This window comes from Schistocerca cancellata, chromosome 3, assembly GCF_023864275.1.
Source record: "Schistocerca cancellata isolate TAMUIC-IGC-003103 chromosome 3, iqSchCanc2.1, whole genome shotgun sequence".
NCBI lineage: Eukaryota > Metazoa > Arthropoda > Insecta > Orthoptera > Acrididae > Schistocerca > Schistocerca cancellata.
The window spans coordinates 48,057,741-48,084,049 of NC_064628.1; the positions used below are offsets into that span (position 1 = coordinate 48,057,741).

Below are 26,309 nucleotides of genomic sequence, written 5' to 3' on the forward strand. Positions count from 1 at the left end.
ACCTCTTCAGTTTAAACCATTTCGTGATTTTCGTTTGGCTGATGACTTGATTGTTTGTTTCTCCCCTAAACGGTTTAAACCACTTGGTAATTTGTGTTTGGCAGGTGGCACAGCTTGTAACTTGTCTAAAGCACTTCTTAATCTCCGTTTGTTTGTCACTTATACTTTTTTTTCACTCTTCTTTGAGATGCGAGTACATATTTTTTCAGCTAGTAATTTCTTTCCATTAGTCGTCTACACGAGACATGAGCTGACGATGTTGTGTATGTTGCTCCACAGCTATAACCTGTGTGACGGCAGAAGATGAAAACAGCTGATGCGGCTTTGTGAAGACTTTTTAAGTACAATTTTTCTCAAAAAAATTATCGTCTAACGATACGATCATCAAAATTGGATACAGTGTTTATCATTTTAGTAAAAACTGAACAATATTATTAGTAAAAAATGTAGTAACAACCAGATTAACTTCAAGCAGAAACCAAAATTGCTATACTTGATTGACAACTGCTTCTGCTACATAGAATTTTTTTTAAAAAGTGTAATTTTATATATTTGTGTGTGTGTGTGTGTGTGTGTGTGTGTGTGTGTGTGTGTGTGTGTGTTTTATTGTAGTTGAGTGTAAATCACTGTGTGTAAAAAAAAAAGAATTACTTATCACAAATCTTTATAATTATAGTGGTTGGGGAGAGAGATGATGTGAATTGTCCAGATCTGAAGTAATTATCATTTAGCCGCCCCAAAATTTGTCCATAAATGCGCACAGGTATAGATGTGTATATGTTAAGAACAATGTGGCATTGAATAAATGTTAATTCCTGTTAGTTTGGGTGCACCTTTTCTCCCCAACGATGTACAACAACAATGCTGGCATGGCTGCGGCGGCTATTCTCTCTTCAGGTTGACTTCATCTCCAAAAAAGTCCATTTAAAATTGCAAGCCCTTGTCACATTGGGATGTAGAAAATAAGGTGTAGCTAGGTACGAGAATGAAAACTTGTGTCTTCTGCATATTGTAACTTTTAATTAAAAGAATACTGGGAGAGTGCAATTACATATGTCTTTATTGCACCAGCTCAAAAGACCAACATATATATATACACACACAAACAAACACAAACATACACACAAAAATCTAGCTTTCGCAACCAACGGTTGCCTCGTCAGGAAAGAGGGAAGGAGAAGGGAAGACAAAAGGATATGGGTTTTAAGGGAGAGGGTAAGGAGTCATTCCAATCCCGGGAGCGGAAAGACTTACCTTAGGGGGAAAAAAGGACAGGTATACACTCGCACACACACACATATCCATCCGCATATACACAGACACAAGCATATATATATATATAAGAGGTACATAAAAATCGATAGTTTTGTTTTTAAATTTTCTGTCAACGTAGATGTAATCATACCTCCCTATGATATCTTTGCCACGCGGGGATGGCACGACTATTTATTGATATGTGTAGGTCATTTAAAGAACCTACACAATTGCAACCCCCCCTCCCTTGCCGCCCCTTGCCCCTTACCCCTCACCATTTATTGTATACTGGAGTGATCCATATCACTGGTCGCTGGATGTCAGTATGCAGTGGTGGTGCATTAACACTATTTAACTTTTCTGTACTTTAAACTCTTGGCCTGCCATTGTACTGAGACCTTCATTTGTGCCCAAGTTTACCTCATGTACTCTCAGAACATGCCATTACATAATGTATGTATCTAATTTTGTTTAATGTACACTTTACACATTATTACTACCGCTATTTACAAAATAATAAATGAATAAATAAAGGTTGCATCAACAGGTGCATTTGAATTCAGAGTCTGTAGTTTGATTATTGGAATTTAACTGCTGCTATTGCGGCATCGTCCAGAGCGCTCACCTCACATGAAATATGGTGCAGGCGCACTTGAGTTTGTTAATGCTGCTGTTAAGTTGAACTTACCATGAATGTGCTACAGTTTCACTTGTTTACCAAAGTCAATAAAAGTGTTCATCCATTTGCTGGAACATGGTGTGCTGAGGCTTGTACATAGTGGAACCATTGATACTGTGTTGAGGAGGTTCATCATTTATGGCCCAGGCATTTGTTCCTCTCATAATCCACATGTTTCAGTGGTTGAACCAAGCTCACGCTGTCAGCATTCTGAGGCAATTGAATGGATTCAACGTAAGTCTCCAATGTCTTATTCGTTTCCATACCACTTATGTGGTAGAATGCCTTGTCGATACTCAAGTCCACTGATGATACTAATGTTTGATACTCTTCAGCACTGGCACACGGTTTTTACAGGAACACACCATTGAATTGCGGGTGTCAAACCTTCATAAAATATTTGTTCCGTATTTGGTGTTATATTCAGCTCGACATTACATCACAGTTTTTACATTTCATCATTATTACAGTAACATCAGTGTTTACATTTTAAAATATGGGGTGAGTCACTAACTATTGCACCAAGAATAGCTCCGAAAGTATGATAGGAGCTGAAAAGTATGTGGGACAAAATCTGCATGGTACGACGGGGGCCATAATATGACATTGGTTTTTTGTTGCTCAGAGATATGAAGATCAACTTTGTTTTTGTAAATGGGATGCTATAGTTTGGTACTTACTTTCTGATAGCGGCTATCGAGACAAATCCAATGATGTGTAACAGTAAGGTCTTTGAAGGTCACGAAGGTTGTAAAGGTGGCATGAAAGCCCATTTATATAAGGTGTTCAAAGTGATGACCATTGGTATCAATGCAGTGCTGCAATCTTCTTATCATGGATTGAGTGGTATTCCTTATAGCATTGGCACTTATCAAAGCACATGCTCTGACAATTCTCTCTCCCATATCTTCAGGTGTAGTTGAAATGTCTTTCTAACCAATGTCTTTTATGAATCCCCAAAAGAAAAAAAATCCAGAGGTGTCAAGTGTGGCGAATGAGCTGGCCATGACACATCTCCTCCGCAACCAATCCAATGATTTGGGAATTGTCTCTGCAACTCATTTCTAGCCATCAGCGAAAAATGTGCTGGACACCCTTCGTGTTGATACCACATTCTGTTCCTTGTTCATAAAGGTATTTCTTCCACTAACAGACCTGATGTTTCTTGCAGGAATGTGGTGTACTTCCTACCATTGAAATGTCCTTCGATGAAATAAGGGGCTATAATTCTGTCCTCCAGAATACCACACCATACATTCACTGACCATGGTTTTTGATGTGCAACTTACCGCAGCCAACATGGATTTTCAGTTGTCCAGTAATGCATGTTATACAAATTAACATTGCCATGGTTTGTAAATGTAGCCTCATCACTAAATAAAATCAAATTAATAAATGTATCATCCCTTTGAATCTGGAATTGAGCCCAACGGCAGAATTCAATGTGACGCATACAATCCGTACCAGTTAATTCTTGGTGGAGACTGATATGGTAAGGATGAAATTTATGGTGACGCAGAACATGAATAACACTTCTCTGCCTCAGCCAGGTCCCTTGCAATTTGACGTGAAGTAACACAAGGATCTTGTACCACAGTGGCAAGAGTACCAATCTATGTTTCTTTGTTAGTAACTTTCCTTTGCTGGATATGTTTCCGATGCTTTAAAGATCCAGTTATCCTCAATTTAGCATACAGTTATTTAAATGTACAACGTGTAGGGTGAGCACATTGAGGATATCTTTCAGCATATAAGTCTCTTGCTCTCACAGAATTTCGTTAGCATTCTCCGTAAATGAAAAGCATATCGACTTGTTCTTTGAAGGAATACATCATTCACATTCGCTTGATAGGACATACAGTCTTACCATTCCTATTAATGTTGTATTGAGAAACCGTCGAATTGTGTTTACATGTCAATTGCACGTTATATGGATACGCTATATTTGGCGAATATTTACTATCTGCACGATATACGAGAGAGATTTGTCAGAGCATGTGCTTTGATAAGTGCCGAAGTGATAAGGAATACCAATGGATAGGAGCAGGGAAAGACAGGAAGATGTGTTGGCAGAGGGCTGTAAATACAGAGAGTGGGGGATGAGAATAGGGAGGAGATGTAGGACAGAGGGGGTGGAATGCGTTGGGTGGGGGGTGTGTGGACAGTATGTTACTGTAGGTTGAGACCAGGATAATTACAGGAGCAGATTTGTGCAATTCAGAAAAGCTGGTGGTGGAGGGAAGGATACAGATGGCTCGGGTGGTGAAACAGCCATTGAAATCAAGTGCGTTATGTTCAGTTGCATGCTGTGCTACAGTGTGGTTTATTTTGCTCTTGGCCACAGTTTGGTGGTGGCCGTTCATCCTGGTGGGCAGCTGGTTGGTAGTCATACCAATACAAAAAGCACTGCATTGACTGCAACAGAGCTGGTAAATGACACAGCTGCTTTCACAGGTGGCGTGGTCCCTGATGGGGTAGGATAAGCCTGTGACAGGACTGGCATAGGAAGTGCTTGGTGGATGGATTGGGCAGGTTTTGCATCTAGGCCTTCCACACGGATATGATCCTTGTAGCAAGGGGTTGGGATTGGGAGGGACATAGGAATGGACTAGGTTGTTGTAGAGGTTGAGTGGGTGATGGAACACCGGTTTAGGAGGAGTGGGAAGTATCTACAGTAGGATGTCTCTCATTTCAGGGCACGATGATAGATGATCAAAGCCCTGGCGAAAAATGTGGTTCAGTTGTTCTAGTCTGGTGTGGTACTGGGTGATGAAGGGGACACTACTTTGTGGCTGGATTTGGGTGGTGATGGGAGGGGAAATGGCACAGGAGATCTGTCTGTGGTCTAGGTCTGGTGGATAGTGCCTGTCTGAGAAGGCCTTGATGAGACCCTCAGCATACTGAGCAAGGGAGTTTTTGTCACTGCGGATATGCTGTCACCGGGTAGGCAGGCTACATAGGAGAGATTTTTTGGTGCGAAAGGGATGACAGCTGTCAAAATGCAGTAATGTCGGTACTTGGTGGGTTTAATGTAGACAGATATGCAGATGGAGCTCCACATACTGCTACAGTAGTTTACTGTTGAGCATCTACGAGCAGTAAGAAACATAACCACAAAGTTCACAGATCCTGAAGAATATGAAATATAAAGGTATGTATGGAGCAGACACTGTCATTGTTTTTACACACCTCCCATTGATGTAACACTTATTTCACTGTTAAATTGATGCATTGTTGTCGTTCTAAGCAACACAGATACCTCTTCTGCAACTCGGCTGTGGACTGACTGGCTTGTGACCTTATATATCCTCACAGGCTTGTGACCTTATATATCCTCACAATAATTGGTGCTGAAACTACACATTGTTTGAAGTTAAATTTACAGAAATTCAATTGAAACTTAACTTATTAAATTTACTGAATACATCGAAAAATGTGTTATTTTTAACAGTTTCTTCTACTACAAGGGTTAAGCTGAATTATTTGTTTAAATCATGAAATTAACAGATATAGTTACATAAACAATACTTTTGACAAAACAGTTATTTACTTTGGAATTAATTAAGGGCTGGCTTTGCTAACATGTTTTCAAATAGAGCCAAATAAATACTTTGATTCGTAGCACTTCGTGTATAATTTTTACAGAATTTATATTTATTTATATGTCAACAATAGAATACAAGTTACAAAACAATTACTGATTTTGGCCTATAATGAAAGATACTAACTAGGAATAGTCAAAACAAATAAGAATATCAATTACATACATAAAAATAAGCACAAAAGTAGATGTGGTGTTAAATTCTTTAAAATTGAGGGCCAACCTTTTTCTTTTATGAAAATACAAATTATATTCATGTATGCTAATGGTAAATAGTTAAAAGTAACAAAACCAATTTAAGGAGGCAGATGGCAAAACAAGAGGGGAATTAAAATTATCCCACTTTGATTTGTCACAGGGTCATTGCCCTGGTCGGCTGCGTGTAATATGTTTGCTGATTGTAACTTCTCTGGCCACTAAATCCTGACCAATTGAAATTCTGTCCTCTGTTATTTTTGTATCCTCGCTTGAATTTTTGTCCCTTTCTGTTACCAAGTTGATTCCTTTTGGTATTGCTGTGAGAGGGATATGGCTGCCAACCATGTTGGTTGTTGTTGCCATTCCCACCATGTTGTCCATTAGCTCTTGTGGGGTCTGCCTGCACGCCGTCACTTTGTTGTTGCACAGGTCTCTCTTTGTAGATAAGATCAATGGAATAGAGAACTGAGAGGAGATTCTCTATATCGTGCTCAGGAATGGTGATTAATTTCTCATACATGTTAGCTGGTAGTTTGCTTTTCAAAATTTTTAGGGCATTTACATGTGATATCAGGCTTGTACTGTAACAGGTTTTATTTGGGTGCTTCTTGAAGTATCTTCTGAGTTCTCCAAGTTTACTGCTGAATGATGGCAAGTTAAATACTTAACGCCTCAGTCTCTTGTACTGCAATGGACCAGAACTTATCTAGGAATCCTCCACTGCTTTAAACCTCTGATCTATTTAAGCTCTTATGTAGAAATCCAAGCTGTTCGTCGGTGTGACATTTTTCTGTCATGTCAGTGGCCCAAAACAAGACATCACCCTGTGTATAACCTACCACAAAGTGTACCTTCTGCACTTCAGTTCAGTTCGTTCCAGAAGGCTCTCATGAACATGACAGTTTGTTCACTTACCTCTGTAAGAAAAAATTCAAAATAGTATGTGTTGTAATAAGCCTTCATCTATGAGCAAAGTAGAAAGGCATGCAACACTGTCTGTTAATGGCATGGCATTGTCTTGATGTGTCGGATTGTATTCCAAATATCTCTGTGCGACAGGGACAGAAATTTTCAGTACTTGCTGCATGTAATAGTTGCGATCTATTTCGCCTGACACGTTAGGTTTCAAATGTGGATAGATGTTCAGATTATTTATCCTGTCTGTTGACATCTGATAGCTTGGGGTTGATTGTTCCCTTTCCTTTTCAGTGTTACTAATGGTGTTAGTCCATGATTTATCCTCCACTGCTTTCAACCTCTGATCCACACTCATGTTCGTGTGCAGAATGTGATGCCACACAACGTGGCACTGCACAAAACTAGCACTAATAACATAGGCACATAGGGAACACACACGACACAGATCTGTAAGCCCACGGTATTGGTGATAAGTTGAGAAAACCATCCCGAAACACATGTGCTACAAAACGCCACTGTTTCCTGCACATGTACCCTGACATCAATATGGGATATGATCGCTATGCACATGTACATAGGACACACAACAGGTTGGTATACTCTGGATCAGGTGGTCGAGCAGCTGCTGGGGTATAGCCTCCCATTCTTGCACCCATGCCTGTCGGAGTTCCTGAAGTGTCCTAGTGATATGTCGACTGAGAGCATCCCAGACGTGCTCGAGGGGTTCTATCGAGAGAACAGGTAGTCCACTCCATTCGCTTGATATCTTCTGTTTCAAGGTACCCCTCCACGATGGCAGCTCGGTGGGGCTGTGCGTTATCATCCATCAGGAGGGAGGTGGGACCCACTGCACCCCTGAAAAGATGGACATACTGGTGCAAAATGACGTCCCAGTACACCTGAGCTGTTACAGTTCCTCTGTCAAAGACATGCAGGGGTGTACGTGCACCAGTCACCATCAAACCACGATCTCCATACAGGTCCCTTTCAAGGACATTAGGGGGTTGGTATCTAGTTCCTGGTTCACACCAGATGAAAACTTGGTGAGAATCACTGTTCAGACTATATACCTGGACTCGTCCATGAACATAACCTGGGACCACTGTTCCAATGACCATGTACTGTGTTCTTCACACCAGGCTTTGCGGCCTCTCCTGTGACAAGGGGTCAGTGGAATGCACCTTACAGGTCTCCAGGCGAATAAACCATGTCTTTCCATGTAGGCTTTCACGGCCGGCGTCTTCATCAACAAACACTTCCGGGCTAAGTTGCCGTGGTCGATCTGTAGAACTTCTTCTCCCTGACGTTTTGTTCTCAACTACGGAGAACATCTTCCGAGGTGAGTCAACGACTGGCTGCTAGGAGCTGGGGCCGCCGCTTATATGGATATCATAGAGGGCGCCACCACACGTCACGTGGCGTCGATGTTCAGCAATCTCTGGCTATCGTCTGTTCTCTCGATTGCAGGCAATCGATTGTTACGTGATTGATGCAACGTTGACTGCCATATCTTATCCAATTTTAATCCTTCTTCTTTATGATTAAAATTGTATTGATGTTTGTGGATTTCAATTGCCTCTCTATACATACGTGTATAATAATGCGACGTCCTCGCTAGCACGCTTGTTTCACCAAATTTTATTTCGTGATCTCCATCCTTAAAAACATGTTCCGCTACTGCCGATTTGTCGATATGTCCCGAGCGACAGTTTCTTTTGTGCTCCATCAACCGTGTATTGATGCTTCTTTTTGTAATTTCTATGTAAACCCTGCCACAACTGCACGGAATTTTATATACCCCTGGGGTGGCTAGGGGGTGACGAGCATCTTTTGTTGATCTTAGGTATTCACTAATTTTCTTAGTAGGTCTGAAAATGGTCTCTACCTAAAACTTGGCTAGTACTTTCCCAATGCGATCTGTGATATTATGGATGAACGGAAGAAATACTTTTCCAGCTGATGGTTGTTGCTGTCTCCTATTTTTAGGCATTTTTCTATTTGGGTGAAGTGCTTGGTTAATCTCGTTTTTCGTATAACCATTTTTCGCAAAGGCCATTCGTAAATGATTTAGTTCTTCTTGTAAGTAGCCTGGTTCACAAATATTATTGGCCCTATCCACTAGTGTTTTTATGACCCCCCTCTTTTGCCTAGGGTGGTGGGTTGAGTTCTTATGGAGGTAGCGATCAGTATGTGTATCTTTCCTGTAGACCTTATGACCTAAGGTCCCATCCGCCCGTTTGATAACTGATATATCCAAGAAGTTAAGTTGTCCATTCTTCTCCTTCTCCATAGTAAATTTAATCTTTGGGTTGATGCTATTTAAGTGTACCAGGAAATCATTCAAGTCTTCTTCCTCATGATTCCATATTACAAAGGTATCATCCACATACCGATACCACTTCGAGGGGCTTTTTTTGGCCGACTGCAGTGCTTGATGTTCAAAATATTCCACGAATAAATTCGCAGTTGCGGGACTTCGGGGGCTTCCCATGGCTACCCCATCGATCTGTTCATAAAATTCACCATTGTACTGAAAATAGGTCGAGGATAGACAGTGTTGGAACAAGGCTACTATATCAGTAGGGAACATATCGGCTATATGGGAGAGAGCTTCATCAACTGGAACCATCGTGAACAAAGACACTATATCTCTACTGACAAGGATGTCATTAGGACCGACAGTAATTTCCCTCAATTTCTCAATGAAGTGTAGAGAGTTTTTAATATGACTCTCAGTTTTGCCTATGTAAGGTTGTAACAGAGGCAAGGTGTCTGGCTAGTTCTTGGGTAGGAGCTCCAATTGCGCTGACTATTGGTCTCAAAGGAACATCAGGCTTGTGTATCTTTGATAATCCATATAATCTCGGAGGATAAGCCTCCGTTTTACAAAGATACTTTTTAACTTCTGTAGGAATGGAAGACTGTTTTATCAGACGATTGGTGGCATTCAGCACATTCGTTGTGGGATCCTTTTTCAATTTCTTGCATGTGATGGGTTCCAGGAGATCACTGATCTTCTTGTGATAATCCTCAGTATTCATTAAAACAGTAACATTTCCCTTGTCAGTGGCAACTATAATAACATTCTTGTCTGCATTGATCTCCCGCAGTGCCTTCCTTTCCCCTTGAGACAGATTGCTGCTGGGTGGCTTAGCTTTGCGTAATATCCTGGAGGTTTCCATTCTAATTTCATCATCAGAATATGATGGTAACTGAAGAATTCCTGCCTCTATTTTAGCAATAATGTCCTCCTTAGGAATCTTGGATGGAGTTATTGCAAAATTCCCTCCTTTAGACAGAACAGAAAGTTCTTCCTTAGACAATTCTTTTTCGATAAATTAATAACCGTTTGGGAATTGTTTGGAATTGGTGTTTCCTGTCGACCCTCTTGTAGACGACCAAACTTCTCCTTCTGCCTATTGGAAGACACTTCTGCACTAATCTCCATAGATCTAAATGTTAAACTGTCCACTTTGTTCCAATGACAAAACTGCATAGTATTGCTAATAAGTAAATGAAGATTTAGCAGTTGACCATCTGATGTATCCGCTCACGTAGTAATGCCAGTTCCATACGAGAGTAAATACGATTAGCTTGTGCCGAATGAAACATTCTTCTCACTTTTAAAAACTTGGGAACTATACCGGTATCACGACAGCGTAGCAGAAAAGTGATTGAGCAAAGTTGTTGACCTTTCTTCTTGCGTAGGCTCTCCAGTCGTCGTACCCTAGTTGACATTTCCTCCCCGTAGAGGCGTCGAATCATTCCATGTAGGCTTTCCCGGCCGGCGTCTTCACCAATAAACACTTCTGGGCTAAGTTGCCATGGTCGATCTGTAGAACTTCTTCTCCCTGACGTTTCGTTCTCAACTACGGAGAACATCTTCCGAGGTGAGTCAACAACTGGCTGCTAGGAGCTGGGGCCGCCACTTATATGGATATCATAGAGGGTGCCACCACATGTCATGTGGTGTCGATGTGCAGCTATCTCTGGCAAGGTGTCTGGTTAGTTCTTGGGTAGGGGCTCCAATTGCGCTGACTATTGGTCTCAAAGGAACATCAGGCTTATGTATCTTTGGTAATCCATATAATCCTACCTAAGAAAATTAGTGAATGCCTAAGATCAACAAAAGATGCTCGTCACCCCCTAGCCACCCCAGGGGTGTATAAAATTCCGTGTAGTTGTGGCAGGGTTTACATAGAAACTACAAAAAGAAGCATCAATACCCGGTTGACGGAGCACAAAAGAAACTGTCGCTTGGGACATATCGACAAATCGGCAGTAGCGGAACATGTTTTTAAGGATGGAGATTACGAAATAAAATTTGGTGAAACAAGCGTGCTAGCGAGGACGTCACATTATTATACACGTATGTATAGAGAGGCAATTGAAATCCACAAACATCAATACAATTTTAATCGTAAAGAAGAAGGATTAAAATTGGATAAGATATGGCAGTCGATGTTGCATCAGTCACGTGACAATCGATTGCCTGCAATCGAGAGAACAGACGATAGCCAGAGATAGCTGCACATCGACGCCACATGACGTGTGGTGGCGCCCTTTATGATATCCATATAAGCGGCGGCCCCAGCTCCTAGCAGCCAGTCGTTGACTCCCTCGGAAGATGTTCTCCGTAGTTGAGAACGAAACGTCAAGGAGAAGAAGTTCTACAGATCGACCACGGCAACTTAGCCCGGAAGTGTTTATTGATAAACCATGTCTGTTCAGTTGTCTGTAGACTGTGTGTCTGGAGACAACTGTTCCAGTGGCTGCGGTAAGGTCCCGAGCAAGGCTACCTGCAGTACTCCATGGCCATCTGTGGGCACTAATCGTGAGATATCGGTCTTCCTGTGGTGTACACTGTGGACGTCACATACTGTAGCGCCTGGACACATTTCCTGTTTGCTTGAATCATTGCCATAGTCTGCCACACTTTGTGGCACACGAAGGGTCCGTGCTACAACCTGCTGTGTTTGATCAGCCTCCAGTTGCCCTAGTATTCTATCCCTCATAACGTCATCAATATGTATTCTTTGAGCCATTTTCAACACACAGTCACCATTCGCACATCTGAAAACATCTGCACACTTATTCACTGCACCGTGCTCTGACATGCAACAACACACCTCTGCGTATGTGAACTGCTTCCAGCACCATCGTGCGACGACCGCAGGTCAAATGCGCACCGCATGGTCATACCCAGAGGTGATTTAAACCTGCAAACCACCCACCAGAGCATTGTTTCCCCATGTATCAGCATTATCCTTAATTTATGAGCATGAGTGTATTTCAGCTCTTAGTTCTGCCTTCTGTACATTAATTGCTTTCTTAATCATATCTGCATAACCCTTGTGTTCCTGGGTTACCTTCTGCACCAGGGTACTACCTTGGTCTAGGATACCAGCCTTGGCCCTATCCAGTATTGCCTTAATGTCTTTATTTAACTTTTCTTGCTCCTTTCTCATGAACTGAGTATTTAAACATATGCGACTTAGTTGCAGTGACAGGTCTTGTACCTGTTTAGGTAGACCTTTGTATGCTGTTTGCAACCTGTCAGTGGTACCTGTGAGTGTATTTTATGTTCTGGCCCAATTGTGACTGCTCCCGGTGCATTTTTGTCTGAGCCCCAGATACCTCCTTCACTTTTTCAGCGAACTGTTTTTGTGTCTCGCCTACTGATGACACTTTTTGGCTTAAAGTATTTATATCTTATGACAGATCACTGAGCCATTGTGTTTTTAGGTCTTTCCCCATACTTACAAGTTTATCTGATAATTCATTTGGAAGATCAGCATACAACTCTTTTGCCAAATCATTGAATTGTTGTGTTATGTCAGTTTTGAAGGCATCAAGAGTTTTCTTTTGCTGTTCAAGTAATTCCCTCTGTGTATCTATCTGTTGTCTTGAAAACTATTTAAATTTTATCATTTTGTTGTTTTAAAAACTCATTTAACTTATTCATTTTGTTGTTTTGAAAAAACTAATTAAATTTTTCGTCAGTACTTTGTTTGCATGTTTGTTTTTGCTCTTTCTTAAGCTTGTTCTTAGAATCATTGAAGCTTTGCTTAAATAACTGTTGTAACATTTGCATCATGATCGGGGTTTGCATTAGGCAAACAAAGAATGAACTAATTAGTATGCACTGTCACACGTTACATTTTCACCAGGGTAGAAATACTTCCTGGAGAAAATTGTGAACCCGTCTCATTTGCTGTCATCATTGTATCATTTTGAATGCTAATGTTACTATGATCTGTGTCTATGTTGATTGAAAAATGTAATTGGTCATCGTCAGTGTGACTGACATTTTCATGGCCTGTTCGGGAGGAGTTTTTTTTTCGCCAACATGTACCACAATACATTGTCAGCATAACTCAATTGTATGCGCACATTTCTCTCCCTAAAAGTAGTTTTCTGTCCAAATTTCTACATATTTTATGAGAATGCTGCTATTTGGGAATTGGGTTAGGAAAGGTACTACGATCACCATTGCAGATGCAGCTAAGCTCAGTCATGACGCAATGGAACGCGAATTTTCCAACCTTCTCGTTGGCTTTCTCACTTCTTCCGGAATTAATTCTCCAATTGATTATGTTTAATCTTTTGCACATCGTGTGATTTCTATCCTCGTTGAAATAACGTAGTATCCCATTCATGAAACAGAAAGGCAACAATTAGTATAAAAGAAAATTTACAAAATTATATAATTATTTTAAAGTATTACAAACGTGCTAACTCTCTCCCCATGGCGATGTCCTATCACGGTAACCAGATATAGTGGTTAGGGAGAGAGATAATGTGAATTGTCCAGACCTGAAGTAATTATTTAGCCACACCAAAAATTTTTTACCCTAAACATGCGTAGGTATAGATGCATGCGTGTTAAGAATATTGTGCCATTTCTGTAACATTAAGTAAATGTTAATTCCTTTTAGTTTTGGTTTGCAGTGTGCTATTTACCTTTTTTTCCCAATGATGTACAAAAATGCTGGCACGGCTGCGGTGGCTATTCTCTCTTCAGGTTGACTTTGTCTCCAAAAAGGTCCATTTAAAAATACGGAGGTGGAGAATGGAGCATTGCTAGGTTATGAGAATGAAAACTTCCGACTTCCGCATATTATAACTTTTAAATAAAAACAATACTGGGAGAGTGCAATTACATAGGTCTTTATCATACCAGCTCAGAAGACCGACAGACACCAAGTTAATAATAATAATAATAATAATAATAATAATAATGATAATAATAAGTAAGGTACATAAAAACTGATAGTTTTGTTCTTCAATTTTCTGTCAGCGTAGTTATAATCATACCTAGGATATCTTTGCCGCACGGGGATGGTGCGAATATTTTTTTATATGTGTAGGTCAGAACCTACACATTATGAAAAAAGGCTATTGTGTAAACGGTCAGTAAGTTGTCAAATTTTTCACTGTCAGCAATCATTATAGTGTAAACTAACTAATTTGACACAGTTGTGACAGACTGTATCTGTGATCCATGTAACAAGCAAACAACTAACCATCTTAGAATAACTTGAGGGAATGCTGCCTGATAACATAAACCTTCCTGTCATTTTAATACATTTCCAATCTGTATCTTCTAAATGACGGATTTACCTGCCGAAATGTCAGAGTTTTTGACAGAGTTACCATCCACATTTTCGCAGGTTATTAGAGCTTAGTACATGCTGGGAGAGGCTTAAATTTCACAACTACCTAGCTAACAAAATCTCCTTGGGCAATATGTTGAAAATTATGTCTCTTATAACAAGTGAATGTCTGCAGACTTCTTAGGGCACAAATTGTCAGTCAATAGAGGCTAGGAAGTTTTCATATAATACTTAAGTACAGTATGTTGACAAACAAAAACATTTTTACACCATTAGTCTTTAAAACCAAGAAATATTATCGTCTTACTTTGTTCCAGAGTCTACACCATAATATTGTCATCACTCTGCCCGAACTGTATGATTGCAAATTTACTATGATAGGTTCCAGGCTTATATCCATCTTCATGCCCCTATCAAAATCCTCTTTCTGAAGCATTTCAGCATGCTGCACATAGTCTGCTCACTCTGAAGGGGAGTGTTGTCTATTGCTTCATGCATCAGCATGTGTTATTTTGAATGTTTTATTCTCTTCTGCCACATAACCTTTAACAAGTGCCAAATTTAATTCACTCAGATTATACTGACAGTGGTATGGGAGTAAATGTAAATGCAAAATTGTATATCCACATTCACCTGCAAGACAGTCAAGTTCATACGTTTTGTTGCATACTTCTATAAATTAACAAGTTCAAAGGGTTTGACATAAGTCTGTTTTATACTATGTGGAATATTTTTATTTTCAAGCCAGAGAACAATAGGTGTGTTTCTGTTGTCTGTGCTTAGTGTTGTATCTGTAACAGCTGAGTGATAACTGCATAGTCATTTACAATCACCTACTTCAGAGCAAGGTATGACCTGAAATGTTCAGTGAACTACTTTGTGAAATTGACAGCGTTCATTCTCGAATGGTAGTTGTTGCTGGTTTTGTTGCACCTAAGTATCAGTTTTCTCTCAGAGAAAAAACCAGAAGAAGAGCCAGCATGCATAATAACTACCCAAGGATTTTTTTCCTATAGGAACTTTAAAATCACCAGTACTGTAGCTCATTTTCCAGCAGGTTTTCCTGGAATGTTTCTGATTCACCCGTGTTTCATAAAGGTAATACACTGTTGGAACTACTTTCTTCTCTTATTTCCTGCATCTCTCCAGTAATGTAGAATTTGAAAAAGTTATAAACACAGTAAATAAACCTCCTCGCGTGATTGTGAAGCACTCTACATTTATTTCTGTCATGTGACATATTTATTTGGAAATTGCACTAACACATTTACAGATATACTTTCACAGCTCTGTTGCTACAAGAAAGTAACATGGACATCTGAATGAATAATTCGGTTGCTCTGTGAATGAAGCTGCATTGTCATGAAGTATTGCAACAGTGCACCATGCAGGAGAGATTCTTGCAGTTTAGCTGTAACTTGTAGCTAGCCACCCAGAAAGAGAATGAATCTTATAGGCTTATTGCCAATGGAGGGGTATGCGCATAACAACTGTAAATTGGGCTGCCTTCCTACATGACGTTGATTGTAATGGTGCAACAATGATGAGGGCAACGTGTGTGTGTGTGTGTGTGTGTGTGTGTGTGTGTGTGTGTGTGTGAGAGAGAGAGAGAGAGAGAGAGAGAGAGAGAGAGAGAGAGAGAGAGAGAGAACTGTATACAGATATGCAAAGAAAAATGTGAGTAGAGTGACTTGAATAGAGTGAATGATATGCAAGATAAATTGGACGATGTGAACATCAACAAGGGGAAGGGAAGGGAAGGTTAAAGGGAAGAGAGAGTCAGGGACTAAGAAAAGATTTGTAATAAGCTAAGCTATTATCTCCCACTTTTTGTTTTTGTGCCCATGTAGTACTTAATAACTCCATATTATTTACTTCTGTTGTAACTTCCTTTGCATACTTTGTGATTCCTTAGTGGATACAAGAGCAAGTAGTATATGCAGTTCATGGACAGAAAACTCGGATATTAAGCTATTCTACATCTAATGTCAAATATTAAAAGTTTGCTATAGTTGCAGTGGAAGGTGCTAACAGTAGATTTGAATGTTGAGATGTATACAGATAGAAAGCTTTACAATTCTGTAAGTCTATAAATGTTACGAAACACACAAAATGGGATCTGTGGATCTATGTTTGAATTTACGTAGACCCACCGCTGGAGCTCCAGAGAGGAAATGCAAGCGTATCCTTGGCACTGGTGTAAGCATTCATGGCAGCACCCTCATTCTACGGTGGTGGCTGTACGAAACACGGTGGGATGGCTAGCAATGTGCATATTTAAATTGCGGCTGACCAGATGGGAGCCGATATCACAATGTCATTACTTGTTTTCCATCTAGGATTTTTCAGTTGTATGGAAGCAGTAATACTAAAATTGCTTGCTTTGTACCTTCCTCTTTTGTGTGTGTGCAGTATTGCTTGTTTAGTGCAGTTGACTGTACTCACTGCAAGACAGTGCTTTATTAAAAATACACTGTTGTTCCTGCTCTGAGCACACTCTGTTTGCTGGCTCAGATTATAATATTGCCCTAAAAACTAAAACTATCAGAGGGGGGGGGGGGGTCGCATTTTCTGTCCTGTGAACGAGAGAGAGTCTCTCAAGGGAGGAGTGAATGGTGTGTTGCAGAAGTGCAAGAGAATGAAACAACACTTACGTGGTTGAAGTAAATCGTGCACAATTAGCCTGCTGTGTTAAAAGCTGCTAGATGGGGTACGGGGATATTGTACATGCGGCTGAGAACTGGCTTCTACATATTATACCCTCACTACAGTGAGTATCAAATTGTAATGCAGGATTTATAGATGTTACATATCTCAGGCAATTTCTTACATTAATTCAGCTCTCTGGGCTTTGTGATTTGCTCTTGAACTGTATCCTGTATATCTATTTTACAGAAGAATTGAGCCCTTATTTAAAGCAAAGCTTTTTTTCCCATGCACATATACAGTTGAAGATGTGACGAAATCTCTTGCAGCTATAAGAGTTACATCCTTTTCTCGAGGATGGCTCATGCCACAGAAATGCTTTGACTTAAATTCTGTGTAGTGCTTGAGTATGTATCTTTGACAGTTTATGGTTATTACTTCCCCTAGAACATCTTCATAAATTTTAAAAGTTTGCTTCACTAATTCTATCACACTACCTATTGGTATTCCAATGGTTCACGAATTATTGGTATAAATCATTAAATATCAGGAATTTTGACTGCAGGTTGTTGGTATGCTTGCATAATGAAATAAACCAACAGTGATATTTTAGAAATGTGCCACAACAGAGCAGGGATGATGGAAAAAGTAAGACTACACCTGTGCAGCAGCACATGCATTTTGTCTGCACAACAGTGGTCATGATTGTGTGAGAGCAATGAAGTGTTATTCATTTTAAATGATCAGAGAAATTGAATCTGCTAAAACTTGCAGCAGAATGGAGAATCAGCTACGGAATCATTTGCTGGAGTAAAAGGGGAACATCTGAATTGGTGGAAAGATTAAAAAGAAAGAGCCACAGTGTCCTAGATGAACAGTGGAGTGGAAGACTGGGAAATGTGTGAACTGACAGTGAAACAGGAGATTCACTAGCAGATCTGAGCTGACAGATCTGTAATTATCGAAGAAAAGTCATGGAATTGAAAAAGTGTCATGGATGGGAACACAATATCATCAGTGATGACCTTCACTCTTTAATTGTCATGTTAGCCGTTTTCTAATGGGCTCTACATTGGAAGACTTTGAGGATGAGGGTCAATATGTGATTAGTGCTCATTACAGTGACATGTTGGTAAGACACTTGAAACCTGTCATATGATCAAAATGTTGGAGACTGCTAAGGAGTACTGCTGGTTGCTGCCCAAGAACAGTGCAATTTCTCACATGGCCATGTGTATTAAAAGATACCTTACATGACCTGAAACTTGAGTTCTGGAACTTCCACCTTATAGTGTGCCGTAAATGCCATCAGTTTGCACCTGATGAGGCCTTCCTTTGAAAGTGTTCAAAGATTTGTAGATAATAACAAGACCATGTAAGTGCCCACCTATTTCAACTGTGGAAGTGGACCATTGGACATATTTTGCAAGTTTGTTGCAAAGAAGGGTAACTATATTGAAAAATAAGGTTTCAAACTTTCTTTGAGCTTTGTTATAAAACAATTAAAATGAAATTTTTGACTTACAAGAGTGTTTTGTGCCCTTATTGCATAATGACTTAATCTTCAGAGTGCATTTATGTGAAATAAAACATTTATTCCTAGTGTTATTTGTGGCCTGTCCGTTATACTGATAACAAATGTTTATTTTAAATATGAAAAAGCTATTCTGTCATATTTCTCATAGCTTGTAAATTGTTCCTTATTTATTCCAGAGCTCAAATGGAACCTACATAAATGGGTCCAGAATTCTTCCTAATCGAGAAATTCCTTTAGAAGCTGGGGATTTGATTGGCTTGGGAGTTCCAGAAATTATAGACACTAGTTGTTATATATATGCACTGCGCAAGGAATTCAGTGTAAGTAATTTAAGTTATATTACTTGTGCCTGCCATTCTGCTGCCACAATGAATTGCTTGAAATGCATGCTATTGTAATAATAGCCAACCAGAGTTGCTTTTTTATGTTTTACTTACCACTACAAATTTTGAGCTATGGTTCATTCTCAAGTGGTACCTAGATACAGTCAAGATATTATTGGAATATACAATTTTTGTTTGTATCTGCAATTTTTACATGCATTCTTAAATGACATTTTGCAATTATGACATACTTCAGTGCAATCGTATTGATGCACCAAGTTATTCTATCAGTTTATGTGTCAGAGATATGGTTTGTTATTAAATTTATACCTGTGATGAAAGTCAACTGTGGTGGATTTTTGTTACAGTACTACACTTTTCAAATAATAGAAACCATTGTAAAGTGGCAATAGTGTGTTCAGATATGCATAAAAGCAAAAGCTTTTTAAACTATGTGTTATGTCAGTTTACAACCATTTAAAAAGAGTATGTTTTGCGAATATAGCAGGCACAACTAATGGTTTCCGTACTGGGTATGACTGTGACATTTATTGCCTGGAACTAATGTAGACCTCGAGCTACACTGCAGATAAGTTCTTCATCACAAGCAAGATTTTTGGGCAATGTCTCTCTCTATAGGTAGCACATTTATCCACCATCATCACATTCCTTGACACTTTTATCACATTTCCCCCTGTGAGGCTGGGGGTTAGGTAAGACCTGTGGTTTATTCCTTGCCTATTTTTCATTGAAAATATTGCAGACTAATTTGGAAAAGTTGCTGCAATAGAGGAGATCAGAAGCAAAACATTGATTGCTAACCTATCATGGGCACTTCATACCTGTGACAAACTTGAGGATACACCAGTTGCCATCCCTCTTTATTATAAACTCAGTAGATTCAAAGCATCAGCTTCCATTGGGATCTAATGCTACCAACAGATGAAGAAGTGCTTGCTAACCTAGAATAGTGGGAAGCCCGTTTTGTTTGTCACATCCAGCGAGGACCTGAGAATAATTGGGTGGGCACTGGAGCTTTCATCTTAGCCTTTGATAGACATGTTTTACCTGAGAAAGTTAAGGTTATATTTTATAAGTACAATATCAAGCCCTATTTTCCTCTTTCTATGAGATGTTTTCAGTACCAGAGGTGTGGATACGTGTCCTTTTGCTGTACTAATGAGGTTACTGGTGGGGCATGTGGTGGGACAACACACGAGGGCAGCCCATATGAACAACTCCCTACATGTCTAAACTGTCCAGAACACCATCCTCCCCTCATTCACCGATATTTTGCATTTTCAAGAGGGATAATCTAAGAATATAAAACACTTGACCATCTGTCGTATCAAGATGCCAAGAAAAGGCGTGAGTGATTCCCCTTGATCAAAATGATATCAAACTTTGCAAACATTGTGTCAAAATTCACACCTAACATGATGACAAGGTTTCAAATAACAACTCCTGGCCCTAGCCTTATCAAGAGTTACAAAAACATTGACTGTCATTATCTAAATTCATATGTGAAATGTACAAAATTCATATGTGAAATGTACAATATTGTGGATGGAGACTGGCTTGAATAATGAAGGCTCTCTGAGATACAGTAGATGAGTTTCATGTAACAGTAGTTGATTTATGCAAATCACACATCATAGTTGACTGTAGAACAAAAGCAAACTGGTACTTTACATTTATTATAATGTTGTTCTACAAAGAACCAGTGGAAGATTCAGTTAACATGACAGAGTTGAACAATTTGTACACCTTAATAAATTAAGAATCAGGAGGCTCTAAATGATTGACATGTGACTCACTTGTGAGGTGGCTAGCCTGAGAGAGAGAGAGTGGTGCACTTGATTGCAGCAAATAATACTAATGAAGCTCTCGTGGTTGTCACCAAAGCATTGTTTCTACTTATAGTACCAACTCATATATAATCTTTGTGCTTAGCCTGCACTGCATTAACAGGCTGTACAATAGTTACTATAAATTATATTCATGTAAATACCATGATGACATGACACTCCCATAAAGAATATTCATATGGTTTGCACACAAAGAGAAGATTGTTACTAGATTGTTGTAAAATACATAGTGCAGCTCTCCAGACTCATCCAATGTAGGTATTAAGAACTACACAGTAAAAACCATTTTTGGACTATTAAAACTATGAGGTACAGTCAAAAAAACATAATAATAAAATAAAAATTTGACTTTCAAACCGGTATTCCAGTCTTCTTCTACACTTTTCCAGAGCAAAATATTCCATCGTCACATGGAAATATTGTAATGTTTTGGGGAAATTGTCAGCATTGATGTGCGTATTAGGAAATATTATATGATAGAATTCCTGAATGCTGAAGGTGATATCCATAAATAGTGATTCACATTTTTGTGAAAGGATGAAAAACTTGTTTTGAGAATTGACGCAGGTAATCAGTACAATTAGATATTGTTTGTCACTGTATGCAAGTTGCATGGGTGTTGTCGCTGACAAAAATAGGGTAGTAGTGACTCCACCAACCATCTAACATATATTTCATAAACTTTGAGCATGTTTCTCTATTTAAGAGGTTTAATCTTACTTGTAAGCTGATTCAGTCTGTAGCACAGTAGTTGCCCATTTGTTTTGTTTTGAAGACATGTCCATTCATTTAGTAATCCAGTCAGTTAGGCCCTCAGCTGTCGCCTGTTACACAATCCCAGAGTGGCAAGTTACATACTTAGCTTTTCCTGTGTATTCCTAATAGTATATTTCTTAAATTTTGTGCATGCTTTTCTATTTAACTTGCATTTTTAACTGTAAGTGTAAATTCAGACAGCCTGTAGTGCATTAGTAGCCCCTTAGGAATATTGCACTCATGGCTTGAAAGAAAGACATTGTGCACTCGACATGTGGGTGGTGGGGGGGTGTTGGTTGTTATGTGAGATTTGGGGAGCCCTTATCTGTGCCTATTAAGCCTGCATGGTGCTGCTGTTCTGTAAGTTGTGGCTCATGTTGACACCAATTATGCCTGTTGCATGCATTCTGAGGCCATTGTCAGTTCATAAAGGCAGCTGGTGGAGGTGGTTCACCACCTCCATCAGCTGCCTTCAGGCTGCTGGCCTCAGGCATGGGGTGCTAGCAAAGCTCGCAGTTTGCAGCATTCTTCCTGGAGTTGATCAGGGTCCGTTGGTTTGGAACCGAGTGAAGGGTCTCGACAAAGGCTTCATCGACTCTGTGACGGCCTTGCTGCAGATTTCTGGACCTGCACTATCAGGTGTGCAATTGTAGGACTCCTCTGGATAGGTCATAATGCACTACACAAAGGAAGCAGGTACTCAGGTAGCATAGTGCTTGTGAAGTGCACATGAGGGTTTTTCTGGCCATTCAATACACAGTGAGCAAAATCTGATTGTTTAAAAATAATGACACTTCGACTCAAAATTTTCGGGAAAGTTCTCGTGCTCAGATTATTCTTGGGACCAAGAGCTGGCTGAAACCAGAAGTAGAAAGCTCAGAGATGCTGCCCAAGTCATGGAATGTACATCGGGAAGACAGATTTAGATGCCATAGGAGGGGAGCGTTCAGTGCAGTTGGCAAAAGTATTGTGTCTATCGAGGTCGAAGCTGATTGTGACAGTGAAGTTACCTGGTCACATATAACAGGTCTAGGTGAAACCAAGTTAATTGTTGATTGTTTTTACCGGCCACTTGATTTCTCTATGACAATTTTAGAGTCATTCAAAGAAAGTCTGCAGTCAGTAGTGCGTAAATACCCAGATTGTGCAGTACTAGTTGGAGGCAACTTTATCCTACCGACTATAGACTGGGCTGTCTATGGATTCATTGCAGGGGGTACAGTCAAGTCAAGTCTTGTGAAGTATTTTTTGAACATGTTTTCTGAAAACTGCCTTGAGCAGCTAATTCGGCAGCCTACACGCAACTGAAATATCTTGGACCTTGTAGCCACAAACACAGGCGGGCATTTACGACAGCATCGGTGTAGAGAGAGGGATTAGTGAGCATGATGTCATCATAGAGACTACAGTTTTGAAAGTTGTTAAATCAGTCAAGAAGGCTAGGAGAGTGGTTTTGCTACAAAGAGCAAATAAGCAGTTGTTAACATCTCATTTAGACAGTGAATTGACATCATGAAGTTCTAGGAAGATGAGTGTAGAGCAATTAAGGGTGAAGTTTGAACCGATTGAAAATTATGGCCTGGAAAACTTATGTGCCTAGCGGTAATTAGATTAATGACGGAAATGACCCACTATAATTTAACAACAAAACTTGGAAAATGCTGAGGAAGCAAAGGCTGTTGCACTCTCGGTTGAAAAGAGAACATGCAAATTATGACAGGCAAAAGTTATTAGAAATCTGTGTGTGTATGGAAGGATTTAGGAACGAAGCCTACGAGCAACTACCACCGTCATACCTTAGCAAAAGACCTAGCCAAGAAACTGAGAAAATACTGGTCTTGTATAAAATCATTAAGTGGATAAACGGCTTCAGTCCAGACACTTGTTGACCAGTCTGGCATGGCAGTTGAAGATAGCAAAACGAAATCTGAAGTTTTAAATTTCACGTTAATGAAATCATTCACACAAGAGAATCATACAAGCATACCATATTTTCACCATCGAACAACTCCTGTATGACTGACGTGGTAATAAGCACCCCCGGTGTAGAGAAACAACTGAAAGAGATGAAAACAAGTAAATCGCCTGGTCTGGATGAAATCCCAGTTCAAAGAGTACTCTACAGCATTGGCGCAGAGAAACAACTGAAAGAGTTGAAAACAAATAAATTGCCTAGTCTGTATCATTAGTCCCTTATTTAGCTTGGATTTATTGCAAATCTCTCACCAAGCGCAAAGTCCCAAGCGACTGTAAAAAATGCAGGTGACTCCTTTTATAAGAAAGGTAAAAGAAAGGACCCAGAAAATTACAGATCAATATCCTTAACACCAGTTTACCACAGAATTCTTGAACTTATTCTTAGTTCAAATATAATAAAATTCCTTGATGTCCATGAATCAGCACAGTTTTAGAAAGCACCACTTGTGCGAAACTCGACTTGTATTTTTCTCACATGGTATACTGTGAACTATGTATGGAAGGCAACAGGCAGATTCCATATTTATAGATTTCTGAAAAGCATTTGACACAACACCACATTGCAGTCTGTTAGCAAAAGTACGAGCATATGGACTAGATTCTTCCTAGGTATGTGAGTGGCTCAGAGACTTCTTAAGTAATAGAGCCTAGTGCGTTGTCCTCCACAACGAGTGTTCATCAGGGACACGGGTATTGCCAGGAGTATCCCAGGGAAAGTGTCATAGGACAGCTATTATTTTCTGCATACATAAATGATCTGACTGACAAAATGAGCTGCAATTTGCTGTTGCTTGCTAATGATGCTGTGGTATACGGAAAGGTGTCAAGGTTGAGTGACTGTTGGAGGATACGAAATGACTTAGAGAAAATTTCTAGTAGGTGTGATGAGTGCAGCTAGCTCTAAATGTAGAAAAATGTAAGTTAATTTGAATGAATGAGTAGGAAAAACAAACCCATAATGTTTGGATACAGCTTTAGTGGTGTCTTGCATGACACCGGCACGTTGTTTAAATATCTGGGTGTATAAAAGAGGCCCTAAATTCTTCCCACCTCTTTTGAATTATTCCTAGTGATCACATTTCTTCCCTCATTCTTATGTATTTTCACATCTGTTTTCTACATCTACTTGTGCCACACTGAATTGTGAACCTCAACCTAACCAATCCTTCCTCCACTCTCTTTTCCCTCATTCCAGCACACACATTCCCACACCTCATCCTTTCCACTCTTTTTCACATTTTTGAATGTTTTTTTTTTTTGTGTATTTATTTGTGTGCTTTTTATGTACCTTTTTGTGTTTTACGTGTTTGAATATTATGCACATAATTTTATGTATTTTTACATGTCATTCTCTGTTTAACGATCTCCATCACAATCACCTAACACCTTCGTTTGCACAGTTCCCAAGTTGTTTTCAGTTTCCCTAATGCCATCCATGCTTCAATGGACCCCTGCTCCATCTTTCTGCACCAGTTCAGAAAAATATCCCTTTCTCTGGTTAAAACTCAGACCAGCATACAATTCTTTAAACGCTGCTTAACCTGTGGAATCCCCCCAACGGGCTAACCGTAAAAATTCCATTCTCTGGATTCCACTCCTATCACGATGACCTTTACCTTTTCAGATTCTGTAAATCCCTGTGCATCACAAACCAGGTACTACAAAGACCTATCTCAATGGCACATACATTTCTAAACCACCTCTGCTCCCTCCTCATGATACTGTTAGCTCAAAATCCTGACTCCATGTAGACCGTATCTGAAATTGAATCCAGCACCTGGGACAGCACTCAAGTCCATAAGTTACCTAGCCTGCTGACATCCTACTGCTCTCTTGGGGCACCATTATCCAACCCCTATCCTGCCCACAGTGGTCCTCCTTGTCAACCCCTCATAGTACCCAGACTCTGCCTAGCTGACATTTTCAACTTGCCACAGATAGCAAAGCTGCCTTCCAACTCTCCACTAAATCTAGAGCCGAAACAGCCCCAAAATACAGTTGTAGGCCTTTCACCAAAATCCTCAGCCCCACAGAAGTTTCATTCCTACCCAAAGGTCTCACCTGCAGCCCTACATCCAAAGTTTAACCATGCTGGACTTGTCGAAGACCTGCTGTTCTCCTCCTGATCCCTGCAGTGGAAACACTTGTTTGCCACCAAATCATCCAACTAAAGTGAACCTAATCCCAACATTGAACCTTGCCTCTCCCAGTTCATGCCATCATTTAACTGTGACCATCCTCTACTTCCACCCAACCACCCTGGCCACCTTCCAGGCATTCTTACCTCCAACTCATTCTCCCCATCCTTCCCCATGTTCCTTCCTGCGAACATCACCTTCTCAGCAGAAGAGAGGATTTCCACTCACAGCTCCAAAATAGATCCTTAACTAATGATCCTACCTGCAGACAGAGGTTCCAATGCTGTTGTCATGAATCGCAGTGACTGCCTACCCATAAGCCTCTGCCAATTATCTGACTCCTCCACTTATAAACTCTGCAAGAGTGATCCCATCCTAGAAGTCTAACATAACCTCCAATCCCTGCTTAAACCTTAAGGCCCATCCCAAAACCTCTCCCCTGAATCCATTTCCCTCCTTACTCCTGTATCACCCCACACACCCACATTCTACATGCTTCTCAAAATGCAAAAGCCAAACAATTCTGGACACCTCATTGTATCTTATTATTGTGCTTCCACTGAAATAATTTCAGCCCCTATTGACCAACACCTCCAACCAATTGCCAAAAATCAAGCCTCCCCCATCCAAGACACTAAACACTTCCTTCACTGACTCTCCACCATCCCCGCCCCTTTACCTCCTGGATCCTTACTTATAACTTTTGATAGTGCTTAAGTCCCTATACACCAACATACCTCATGCGCGAGGTCTTGCTGTTATTGAATACTACCCTTCTGAACATCCTTCAGATTCCAA

General features: G+C 40.0%; 1 protein-coding gene across 2 annotated transcripts in view; it reads left to right on the forward strand.

Annotated features, from left to right (window-relative positions):
* LOC126176926 (uncharacterized) overlaps positions 1–26,309 on the forward strand; it is a 249,579-nt gene that overhangs the window by 43,060 nt on the left and 180,210 nt on the right. For both annotated transcript variants that reach the window (XM_049924113.1, XM_049924114.1), the window contains exon 5: positions 18,626–18,769. In XM_049924113.1, the coding sequence (XP_049780070.1) occupies positions 18,626–18,769 (144 nt within the window). The remainder of the gene's footprint in view (positions 1–18,625; positions 18,770–26,309) is intronic.